General features: G+C 40.3%; 1 protein-coding gene across 1 annotated transcript; it reads left to right on the top strand.

Annotated features, from left to right (window-relative positions):
- The first annotated feature begins 1,140 nt into the window (after window positions 1–1,140).
- On the top strand, window positions 1,141–12,294 carry dnaaf4 (dynein axonemal assembly factor 4). Its single transcript, XM_046038161.1, has 9 exons — window positions 1,141–1,560; window positions 1,907–2,054; window positions 3,772–3,905; window positions 4,011–4,227; window positions 4,308–4,453; window positions 7,005–7,111; window positions 7,188–7,341; window positions 9,705–9,810; window positions 10,060–12,294. The coding sequence occupies exons 1-9, from the start codon at window positions 1,438–1,440 to the stop codon at window positions 10,176–10,178; spliced, it is 1,254 nt and encodes a 417-aa protein (XP_045894117.1). The 5' UTR covers window positions 1,141–1,437; the 3' UTR covers window positions 10,179–12,294.
- Window positions 12,295–13,275: the final 981 nt, after the last annotated feature.

Below are 13,275 nucleotides of genomic sequence, written 5' to 3'. Positions count from 1 at the left end.
TATAGCCTACAATATGGTGTCTGCACAGGGTGTTTTATTCGGAAAATTGACCGGATTCTCTATGTCGTTCTGTGTCTGACTTCCTAGTAGTAGTGGTTTTCACACAAAACTAACTTTACTGTTTTACGCCAACCTGCAACTTTCTTGACTCGCAAAATTATCTTTTAAACTGACAAACATCAGGGCACAATTCAAATGGGATCCAAAAATGCTCTGCCTTTTGCCATTGACTACCATACATATTTTTTCTGAAATAAAGTCCCTTGGGGCGGAAGACACTGCTCCTGTGCACAAGCCCTCACACCACCTGTTGCTGATTGGGGCAAACAATGTTGTGGGGAAGGTCCACACCACTTTTTTGTGAGCCATTCACAGAACCAGGGCTTGGGGGGAGGGGGAGGGGGGGCTGGATTTTCTTTTCAGAGCACACACAAAATGGAGAACTAGCAAACCATGTGGAAATATTCCATGAATTTAACAAAAAGTGTATTGCATTACCATTTACTATCCCTTCAAATTTCACTTTTACTTCAGTAGGCCTAGAGGAGCACATTGCCAAGCTGGTGTCGTGCCGAAAAGAGATTTTCCGCTGAAAACTGATGTTTGGTAGGCCTATGTGTAATATCTTTGTTTATATTTGGAAAAGGGGCTGTGGCCTAATTAAAATGACTTACTGCCAACTTAGATATAAAATGAAGACAATTTTGAAATTATCCTTTTGACTCTGCATTATTTTACTTGCTGTGTAGACCTACCAACCAATCCACTCTTTTTTACCTGTTAAAATACCTTTAAATGGCCAATACAACTCATAAAATGCAGTATTTCACTTGCCAGAAAATGATTTTGTTATTGACTGAAAGGTTATTTCTGCCCTGAAATTAGTTGATTTCATTCAGAAGAGTTATATTTCACAGATTATAGCTCACCTGGTACTTTACCTCTTAAAATACCTATAAAAATCTCTGATTGGCTAGTACTCGTTGCCTTCATTGGATGGGTTGGTTAGGTTTATTCAAGAGGGTCGTGCCATAGCCATGGTAATTAAACTTATCACCGCCGCTGAATCCTCACTCATTCACCAGCAAGAATCCTATCTCCTGTCTCCCCAAGACGCATTTTAGGAAGTGATACGCCCTTCAAGGTGGCGGAGAAATGAGAAGAGCCCATGTACGATAACAACTCTCATTTCCCCCGATCAACGTGAAGGCAGCATGATGGCTCTCTGGTCACCATAGCAACGAGACGCCGCGAGGCAGCAGGACCAGATGAAACATTCACGACTCATCGTCTCTTGTAGCAAAGTTACTTTTCACCCAACTACATCTATATTTTTGCGCAATTAGTGAACTGAAGTCGGAGAGCCGCCATTTCTAAGTAGCTGCTGGCACAACTTACAAACGGAGGTTGACACTCAAAGGTTAGCTGTGCCGAAAAATGCCTTTGCTAGTGACCGACTACTCATGGACACAGACAGATTCGACGGTTTATATAAGTGTGCCTTTAAAAGGAGCGAAAGTTGGGAAAGTGGACATCCTGTCTACAGATGAATACCTCAAGGTAAAGTTAGCTAAGAACAGTAGTAGACTTGGTGTATATGTTAGTCCCACTCACCCCATTTTAAATGACTCGGTCTAAGTTACGTAGAAATGCACCACTAAAGGACATAAACTGGACACAACAACATAACTGTGATTGCGTTCATTTAGATTTGACACACGCTACATTTCAGTAACATTTACATTTTTACAACTGAGCTACACTCGTGTTTCATTCTTTGTAGATCAATAACATAACGTTAGTTAAGGTAACTTAGTTCTCTACGATCTTAAGTGCAAGATTTTTGAAAGGGACTGTTCCCCCATTCAGTATCTATGAAATGTTTTCCACTTTATTTGCTGCACAGGTGCACTACCCACCATACCTGTTTGAAGCCTTCCTGTTTGAACCTGTTGATGATACCAGAAGCACAGCAAAGGTTGGAAATGGATGTGTAGTGCTCAGTTTGCCTAAGAAGACCAACACAGTGTGGGAGCATCTGATGATAACTACAAGTAAGAGCATCCAGCTGACCTTGTAGTCATTTTACTAAACTGTTTAAAGCCCAGTTTTCCACCAACATGTAAATACAGCATGCATTTGTTAATCTGCGTGGAGCTGGACACCATCAAAAGATTCTCAGGCACAAGTTTAACTTGATCTGTGCGCACACATTTAACAATCTGTAATGAAAATTCTAAAGAAAATGGAAATGCATAAACGGCAAGCTTTAGATCTTTGAACCTGAAGTTAAAATATGCTGTACATAAAATATGAACCTTTATTCAAGTTGTGATGTGTGCATTAGTAAAACTGTTTAGATGAGTTCAAAATGCTGGATATTTGTCTGTATTTGTGTGTGTGGGTTGGGAGTACCCAAAATTAAGCACAAATGTTTGCACACTTTTGTAAACAGTTGTGGGTCCTCTCCATTGCCGCTTGTTCACACAAAATGAGTTCTGGGATATCTGGCTATCCAAAGTCCACACAAGTCACCACCCAATCTATGCTTGGTAGTTTCAACACTAGGTGCTGGCCTGACCTTCTGTATTAAAAGTTCCCTAGTCAACCCCTCTTCCCCTCTCGCTTTAGATTCCAGAGAGCAGGGCGCTGAACACATAACCTGGAATGAGCTCCTTAAAGGGCCATGTTGCTGCAAACAACAACAAACATATCATGCAGGTCTCTATAACTCATGTTAGTATAATCCTTTAAATGTTTAAGGCTAAATATAGTAGGCCACACTTCTCAAACAAAATAAATGAACATCCCTTCTCTTACATAATCTTAAATGCATGCACAAATAAAAGAAAATCTGTTTTAAATGCATCACTCCAAATACATTAAATCAATTCATGTCATCACTCATTCTATTTTCCTCATCTCTTTCTGACTTCAATAGGAGAGAAAGGCCTCCCCTGCTCCTATAGTCACAAAATGAGGGTGCTTGTCTTTTAACAGCTGTTAAAGTTAGCTGTGTCACATTAGCAAATTGTGCCTTCTTTGCTGATCAAACCAATTCATCATCAGGGGATACATATAAAATATGTTATCTCAAAAAACAAGTTTTAAATGTATTAATGATTATTATAAACTCAAATAATATAGATTTAAAAAATGATAACTCTTGACCCTCTTCTTATTTTCACACCTCTTTGAACACCTCCACTCATGCGTGAGATACACACATCAGTCGTATTTCTCTAAAGAAAGTTTTCACACAGGAAAATAACACTGGTCTCCTGGGTTAAAGTCCGCTTTCTTTTTTTATTTTAATTTAAATTTTTTTTTTTACCAGGAAAGAAATCCATTGAGATTTTTAATCTCTTTTACAAGGATGTCGTGAAGTTTCTGGCCCACCTGTCCACCCCAACCACTCCAACCACCTCCTCTTTGCCCTTCTGTATTACACCTTTAGCTAAAGGGTTCCCACTACATTACAAACTGACGCTAAGGGGTCTTGGGCATGTGTCCATATGTGACGACCAGACTCCCTATCTTTACTGAACACGGAATGCCATTCCATTCTCCCCACCTGTCATGGCCATCTGTAACTCCACACAGTTTCTACCACAGGAGATTGATCTGACTTTCTGCATTCTAACTAAAATAGTTAAAGATCAACAAACTCTTCAGTTCAGAAGGGAACTGTGGTTCTAAGACTTATTCTTGTTTGTTTGACTTGAAGTTTCTGATACAATTAATTAACCATTATAAGGTGATGTGTTTCAGTTGATAGAGAAAAGAAAAAGGAGGTCAGAGAAAGGGCTCTGTTGAAATACCAGGAAAAGCTTTCTTCAGACTCCAGATCCAAGGCAGAGAAACAGCATGCAGAGAAACAATACGCACTGCAGACAATGATGAAGGTAACATACTCAGTGACGCCACACTCTACCCATAAATCCCACAAAATGACCATTGGAAATATGCTGTGCAATGTAAAAGGACTTGTATGTTTTACTTGATCTCAGCTTGAAAAGGAGGAAAGAGACAGTATCCAGAAAATAAAGGACACTGAGCGAGAGAAAACCACAGCAGAGCTGGAAGCATGGCAACTGAGACAGAATGAAAAATCAGAGAAAGAAGGCCAGCTAAAACTTCAGAGTCAGAGAGGCAATCAAAACAAACCGAAAGCCATGACAGCGAAGCAGGAAGGCGGATGTTCAGCTGGAGGAAAGGTCAAACTGGGTAAGTCATTTCCTGTGTGCTCAGATATGCTCCTACACTAGTTGGCTTTGGTATGCTAATGACCACATTACTGTGTTTAGATCATAATTGCAATAGTGAAGCAAAAAGCAAGAAAAAACAAGCGGACCTGCCTGCTCCAAGACTTATTGGAAATATTCAAGTCACATTTACCCCACGAGTTTTCCCAACAGCCCTCAGGGAATCGAGAGTGGCCGAGGAGGAAGAGGTAAGAGTTGACAGGAGGGGTTGAACAACAAAAAACATCTTACTTTGATGCTTGATCTCACTGACCCTTCAGCTGTTCAGCTTGTGGTGACTAACTTTTTTTAATTTACTACTGTTGTGTAAAGACATTTTTCTGTGAATAACAAGTAATTAACTCTAGTGTCAAGTATACCACTGCAAGCTAGAATAGTCATTTTGACATGTCACATTGGGAAAAGCACAGGTGGCTGAATCCCATTTAGCTGCTTCAGTTTCAGGGTTCTAGTGTTGTGCATGCTGGCTCACTATCACATCGTCATGGTTTGCTGGGACACTTTAATAGAATAAAGCCACACTTATTATAATATTTATTATAAATATTAGTAGCAGCAAGTTAAGTCAGAATGTCTACTATGAAAATGCCAAAAAGCATTGCTTTGTGTTTACCAAATCAGTGTGGAGTTTTGATGCAACCCGATTAATTTCAAACTGCTTTAAGCAACTGTTTTATGTAACGCTACATTCAATCAGTCAAATCAAGCCATTCTGACTAAATGTGCCTTAATTGTAAAACACGTAAATGAAAAACATGGAATTTGGGAAAAAAATTTAACTGAATCTGGCAGCAAATTAAAATGGCTTTCATAGGGCCGTATCCGTGGTCTTGTTGCCCAATATGTGAATGTAGCATAACTGTATTCAGCTCCAATAGGAGGTAGTAACTTTAGTGGTAAAAATGTCGAAGAAGAACGGAGAAGGTGACGAGCCTACAACAGGCAAAATTAGTGTGCCCCGTCTACGACAACACCAGTTTCGGGGGGTTCTACCACCCCCCCTGAAAAAAATCCTAGGGGAAACAGAGAAATGTCTTTACCGATGACTGACAGGCTGATAATAAGACAAAGCAAATGTACAGTAAAACTCTTTCGGACTAATGTAGGAATTGACCCTTCGCTAAGCCATGCCCTGAATACACAGATGGCCAGTCATAGCGCAGTATAGGTCTCCCTCTAACTGAGGTCCGACACTTTCGTGGGTGCGCTCGATTGACTCATATGCAAAAGGATCCGTTTTCTAGCTTTCCTTTGCTGTATTTTTCTAAGATATGGTCAAAAGCTGTTCCTGGGGCATCTTGTAATAGTTACAGTCGTTACCAGAGAGCGATTTATTGTCTTTCCAAAACCTACAACAAATCCAGAAAAATGTTGGCTGTGGATTGTTCCTAATGTAATGTTAGTTAGCCAACACTGGCTAACTTCCTACTGAATGTTACGTTATAAAGTGCTACAGTTCTGCTTTTTAACAATTGTATAGTGAACAGAGACCTACCCAGCTATATGGGAACAGTGTGATCTTTAGTAATATTGTCCTCTTTCGCAATAGTCAGGTAACGCAGTGGTTCACTTTTACTCTCTTGGTAGGCATTAGCTTCTATCATTATTTTTTTCACGTCAGTTTGACAGCCTGAAAACAACGTTCAAAATCACAATGCAACTGCAAAACTGTCTGCTTCTTTCTGAGATCTTTTTGTCCCAAAAATTGGACTATATTTCTCCAGGGAGTGCAGTGATAGACACTGGCAACGCCGAGATAAAAGTCTGACAGGTCCGACAGTTTGTCGGACTTAGCAACAGTAACTAAGGGGGGCGTGGCCTAGCGAAGGGTCACTTGGTGACTGAGTAAATTTAGGGCTCCAAACTAACTTTTTCCCGCACCTTCACAAAACTCACAAGGGGGAGTGCTCACAAGGCAGCCTGCTGATCCACAGATCCATTTTTTGTCAGTCGGCCTCGTGGGTGCAGGCATTAACCGATGCGGTCAGCTGCACAATAATTTGTTAATGAATTGCCAATTAGAATTACCAATTATAATTGCACCAGGGTTGTGGAAATATGTGTGTGCTCCCTGGGGTGTTTACTTCTTCTTCTGCAGAGTTGTGTTCAGGTGAAAGGGTCCTAATGAGTTGTGATATGCAGAAGGACTCGAAATGCCTAAATGCAGAGCTGGATAGGTGGTGAATGAGTGTGCTGATTGGATAGTTTCCAATGGAGGAAAAGCTCCTCAGACAGCTGGAGATTGTCTTGACTTGTGAGTTGTGACTCTCAACTCGAATTATTTTTAATTTGGATGCATCCTGGCCAGTAAACTCTGGCGGTTATACCAATGTAAATGTAAATGCTCCGTATTTGTATAGCCTTTCTAGTCTTTTCGACCACTCAAAGGGCTTTTACACTACTTCTGTATTCACCAGTTTCCGGTTTCTACCTGTATCGTATTTGCTGATCTGCTATCAACAGTGGAACATTTTTTGTGATGCCTGCGAGGATAAATGTCAGCGTTGTCCACATATTTGTCGAAACATAGTCCTGTGCACCCACCAGCAAACAGGAAAAAGATTTCAAGTAAATATGTGTGAATGTCTGTTTCTCTGGGGGGGGACATAAAATCCATAAATTAATTATGTTATCCATAAACTAACAAACTAAATTGTCTCTGATCAAAGTTTTCCATCCAACATATGCTTTGTGAGTGGAATTAGCACGGATAAGATTTCACTTTTTTTAACAAACCAGTGGCTCAAAAAACAAGCTGAAGCCAGACGTTCAGTAAATGCAGATGTTGAAGATCTGATGGACCTGAAAGAACAGAGGAACCCTGACTGGTTAAAGGACAAAGGAGAGTAAGTTAATTGTGCTCTCAAAACTATTCAAAAGAACTTCTTTATTTCTGAACTGACTCTTGGCTCTTTCCTTCAGCAAATGTTTTGTGGCTGGGGACTACCTGGGTGCAGTGAATGCCTACAACCTGGCTATCAGGCTCAACAGAAAGATCCCAGCTCTGTATTCAAACAGGGCTGCATGTCATCTGAAGCTGAGGAATTTTCACAAAGCCATTGAGGATGCCTCTCAGGTCTGCACTGGCTGTGTGTTTTACATTATCTTTATCTGCACTCTGCTGCATATCGCACACTGAGCATGTGGGAACAACATGTTGCAACAGGGTTTATAATACCTGGAAGGTCTGCGCACTGCTGTGTAGGGCACGTTTACTACGCAATTCTGCATCATGCTGTTTCAAGTCAGATGTCAGCAGATACAACTCCTGTTTGGTTAATGTGCCAATGTGTGTAATGTGTCTGTCTGTCCTGCTGACCAGCTGAGCAGCGCATTTCAGACTTTGTGTCTGAACAATGTTAGAGTGAAATACATTTATTACGATTGATAAACGCTGACAGGCAACAGGGTTTATAGCTCGGAAAACATAACTGCGTCCCATGTGAACGTGTGTTCATGTGCATGTATACACACATCCAGTCAATACACGGATGTGATGGCACCCCTCATAGCCACACATTATTTTAAAACAAGACTAATGCAAATTGGGAAGCAGTGGATAGACATTGAATCCTAAAATGATAGCGGGGCAGACTGGCCAATATGGATGCACATCTCAGTACATAATAAGCATCACATATTCAACCAAGTCATAGTATTTTACATTTGAAAATATATTACGGGAAACCGGGGGAACAAGTCGATTGGGCCTGATGGACATGATAACATTAACATCTAGCCAGTATTGTGATCTATTATTTACAGGAGCTATGCGTAAGTTTGTCAGTAGAGTAGATGCTGGATCGTCAGCCAGTACCAGCACAGGTCACATAGACCCAGGTGAAACACAGGCAGCCTCAGTCAGTATGAGCACAGCCAGAAATTTACAGCCAGCATCAGGTACAAGCAGCTCAGACCCTAAAGGAACAGTTGCTGCTCCACCAAATGACCTAGCAGATTGGCCCCCAGTATTAGTCCTCACAGAGGTCCATTCAAACTGGATTTTTCTAGAAGACGTTCGCATTCAGGCTTATTACAGTGACTGTTTTAAATGAGGGACGATTGTAGTGAGAGCAGAATTTTGGATAGTGTTGGTGTATATTTTCCTTGTTGTCAAGGAATCCCATGAACACACCAAATGGTTCATGACACTGAGCCCCAAGCTCGTTGGTTTCTATATTGGTAAAAAATGTCTCACAAATATGTAGTTTAGTTTTTAAAAAGAAAGCTATTTTCTAAAACAACTGGTCTATGTCTCAGAGCTTTTCTGTGTTATTACATTATTATTCTGTCTGAAACTGATGTGTTCTGTGTTGAGCCTGATTTTATTTTCTTTGTATATATTCCCCTTAGGTCATTTCATTAGCAAATTTAAAAGCTGTCCCTTTTCACTTTTACCCTGATGATATCCAGCTATACAGTCACCGGCCACTTCATTAGGTACACCCGGTTCATTGCTTGTTAACACAAATAGCTAATCAGCCAATCACACTGCAGCAATTTAATGCATTTAGGCATGTAGGTTCAACCAAGATAACTTGCTGAAGTTCAAAGCAAGCATCAGAATGGGGAAGAGAGGGGAGGGTGGTTGTTGGTGCCAGAGGGTTGATTTCAGAATTTGGCATAAACAACATGAAAGCATGGATCCTTCCTGCCTTGTATCAACAGTTCAGCCTGCTGCTGGTGGTGTAATGGTGTGGGGGATATTTTCTTGGCACACTTTGGGCCCCTTAGTACCAGTTGAGCATTGTTTTAAACGCGACAGCCTGCCTGAGTATTGTTGCTGACCATGTCCATCCCTTTATGACCACAGTGTACCATCTTCTGATGGCTGCTTCCAGCAGGGTAATGCACCATGTCACAAAGCTCAAATCATCTCAAACTGGTTTCTTGAACATGACACTGAGCCCTGAATGGTCAGACACCTGGGTACATTTATGACCTGCTTCACCTATATATCAACACTAAGCCATTTAGGTCTTTAAATCAGGGATTATTGCTGTGGAACACTCTTCCCTTTAGACTTACGTTCTGCTGTCTCTGTTGATGCCTTAAAAAAAAAAAAAACTTATTTCAGCTGGCCTTTGTCTTGCACATGCTGCAAACATGTGTTTTACAGTCTGTCACTGCCTACATTTTATTGGCTGTCTATTTTACGATTTTCATGATGTTGAATATTTTTATTGCTTGATTATTTTACTGTTTTATGTTCTTGTTGCTTATGTTTTTAGTGATATTTACCATTTTTATGTTCTTGCTTTTGTTTTATTGTTGTCTCTAATAATGTATATGGCTTTAATTTATCTACTCTTGTAAAGCATTTGTTCTGTGAAAGGGGGCTGTATTATATAAGCCACTTACTGAATAATCTGATAGTAAAGCTGTATTAAGCTCTTATTTAAAGTAGGAATAAACATCTGCCCATATGTTCTTCTGTAGGCACTTGATCTGTTGACTCCACCAGTTGCTGCAAACGCAGCTGCCAGAGCCAGAGCCAGCGTCCGCCGAGGATCTGCTTTCTGCCAGCTACAGCTCTATGCAGAAGGTTTGAACAGCAGCAGTCATTTTCATTTGGTGCACTGTTACTGTACACTTTTGGATTTAATAATTTGATTTAAATGATACACTCAGTGATAAAGCTTCAAACATAGATGCTTTTTGCCTTGTGTTTAAAAACATGATGGTATAGTAACAATACATCACTGTAGCATATTTTGTGAGTGATGACTGAATGGCAGGTAACCATGTCCTACTCTGTGCTGTCAGCTGATCTACCTGTGACATGTTTTCTCAGCGCTACAAGACTACCAAGCTGCTCTAAAGATCAACCCTCATGATGAAGCGCTGCAGGCAGACACGCAGAGAATCAGAGACATTATTCAAGGCACTGCAGCTAACCCAGAGCCATACTGAGACAGAGAAAATGTACTGCATATATTATGTATGACTGTTTGTGTTGTTTGTCTGTTGCCCACATCAGCTTCAGCCCTGAAAAAGTTAGGTAAAGTGTGTTTTACTGAAGAATATGCTGTGGAGTACATGGGAGACACTCTTAGAATCAGTAGAGCACCCTCGTGTGGCTAAATGTTGCACCTCCTAAAATGAATTGCAAACAATGGGTGATTACATTACAGCCTCTTCAGTTGTAGTATGTACCTGGCTCAGTTAATAAAATACATTTTTTAAGTTTTAAAATGTCTGGCCACACACTACTAATATGATAGGCCACTGCAGAAGTGGTAATTTAGAACAAACTCTTCTATTTGAGCTCTTGTGATCCAAAAGTAATAACAACCACAACCAAGGTCATGTCACATTTCAGGTGCAATTCTGTCTGTATCATCATAGTCGTGCTTTGAAGCACAAAGGAAGGTGTTGGCTCATTCTTTTAAAATTTAAATATTTTACTTTAAATTGTTCACAGTCGGAAAAATTTAACACCACATTAGTTTTTAATTGAATGTAGAGCCTGGAACAGGTGTCAGTCGGTGGATGAGAGGAGAATGATATTACAGTTTTTCTTGATTGCTTCAACACGTTTCTTGAAATGATGCCTCCATTTCTTAGAACTCTAAACACAAATCCATAACTTCCCACCCAATTCCTCATTCTTTCTATTTTCAGGTCAAAATGAAACTCTCCACTCAAAACCATTCAATCTTGCTGAAAAATCAAACTTTGCACTCAAACACACACACACACACACACACACACACACACACACACACACAGCAACACAGTCTGACACACTGGTGAGATAAATTCAAAACAATACTACAAAAATTGGTTATTAGTAAAGTTGCCTTTGGTTCTCCCCCTCAAAAACCATTTCACATGCTGAACACAACAAAACAAATTTAATCATGGCCACATTTTTATTCCTCTGTGTACTGTACAGTCCAACTCACCAAACAACAACAAAAACTCATTCTGCCCCAGCATCCTGTCTTTGGTCTGGGACAGGCTGGAGAATCTCGTCCTCCACCTCCTCCTCTCTCTGCTCCTCCTGCATTTCCTCCTCCTCCTCCGTCACATCTTCCTCCTCCTGCTCTCAGGTGTCCTCCACCTCTTCTTTCACGTCTCTCTCCGTTGTTCCAAAACTGAATGAACGGACTCAGGCCCTGTTATCCATCTATTCTGATTGGTGTGTGATCAGTTATGACTCTTTGGGGTCGTGTGTGGGTGTAGCCGATCTCTCTCTTCCTTGCAGGTGAAGAGCTGAGGCCGATTGCAGTAACTCTGGGCACAAGGGCCAATTGACCTGTAGAGTATTTGTAACTCCTCATTCTCTTTCTTAGGAAGCTGCTGCTGGGCTGAGGTGATAGACCTTCCTGTGGGCTGACTCCCCTCTGGTTTTTTCCCCAGGTTCTACCTTTGATTTGGTGTTCTTTGGTTTCTTGGACTGTTGATTTTGCTGTATTTATCTTGCTTCTTGCATACTAAAACACACACCCATCCATCATCCTGCGCAGACACTACTGAAACCACACATGTTCAAACTTCATACTTTAATTTAGCACAATTCTTCATTTCCCTTAGTTTAGTTTAAATACACATATTTTGTTTGGCTTATCTCCCTTTTTGTTGGGGCCACTTGAGCCAGGTCATCGAGGCAATCGAGAAAAACTAATGGAAAGAAACTGAATGGGAATGGGGGAAGAGGAAGAATGAGCCGAAACAGGACTGAGGTGGACATCGCGACAGGTGGTAAAGGGACTTGGTCTTATAAATCAGTAACCGGTCCAAATTTGAGGCCCCTTTTCTGCTACTTGACTTCTTGTTAGAGGGATGGTTGTACTTTGCTTTTATTACAGTTTTTTTTCCAGATTAAGATTTACCAGAAAAAAAAAAATTGTAAAATACAATGCATTGTGGTTTTGACCCCTTACAGTAGTTTGTGTAGTAAATAGTACACCTTGTAATATTTCATATGTCTGAGTTGTAAGCAGTTTCACCATCTGATTTCCGATCATCAGATTGTGTCATTTTTATACATAAAAGGCCCAAATTAGTCAAATTAGGAAATATTTTATTAAAAAGCAAAGATAAAAAAAAATATTTAATTTGTGTAGCAAATTTTTGTTTTTGTGAACCATTGTAGAGTAACTTTATATATACAGTAGTTAAAACTAGCTCCACATCGACCAACTACAACTCTGTAATGTCACTTACACATTGATGCATCAGTAGTAACACTTAAAATACACTAATAATTTCATATGTCAAATAATGTATCAGTAAATGGGGCCATTTCTCTGCAAAACAAGCACTTTTACTTTTGATAAATTATTGCTGATAATACTTATGCACTTTTACTTAAGTAGGATTTTGAATGCAGGACTTGTACTTGTTTTGTGTTTACAATAATGTATTGGTCCTTGAGTAAAGGATCTGAATACTTCTTACACCAAGAGCACAGCAGTGTTCAATGTTGAGAGACAGAAGAACATTAACAGATGTGTGAGTGTTTGTGGTCATCTGACCTCCATTATCAGAGACTTTTATTAAGTTCACGTCAGACTGCCCCTCCTCACTCCACCCTGCTGACTCCACAGTATTTTATGACACTGATTTCAGACGGAAGGAATTTTGGAAATTATGCTTTTCTTTGAAGGCTTGTTTTGCCCTGTTGAAGTGCAAATTGAGGTCAGCTGATCATGCCTCACAGCAGGTCAGAAGCCAGTGCTGCTGGGTCATGGGAAGGCTAGTGTGAGTCTCCAAATGATTCTGGGGAAAGTGTTGGTTTGGTGCTTTAGTGTAATCCTCCAGCTCTGTTATTAACTGCTAGTTCTAACATTACAGAGCCTTCGTAAATTCCTTTAACATGACTTAATACAGACTCATAACTCAATGCAGGTTAGTTGTCTACAAAAAAAACACAAAAAAACACAACCCAAAAGAGTATACCAGCCACTACCATTGTCAGCCCACTGATCTAAGTAGATCAGAGCTCCAATCCTGTGAGTGTGACTGAAGTAGCACTTAAAGACCTCGACCACACACCCTGCCC

This window comes from Micropterus dolomieu, linkage group LG22 (assembly GCF_021292245.1).
Source record: "Micropterus dolomieu isolate WLL.071019.BEF.003 ecotype Adirondacks linkage group LG22, ASM2129224v1, whole genome shotgun sequence".
Classification (NCBI taxonomy): Eukaryota; Metazoa; Chordata; class Actinopteri; order Centrarchiformes; family Centrarchidae; genus Micropterus; species Micropterus dolomieu.
This window is presented reverse-complemented; position numbering and strand designations above follow the sequence as displayed.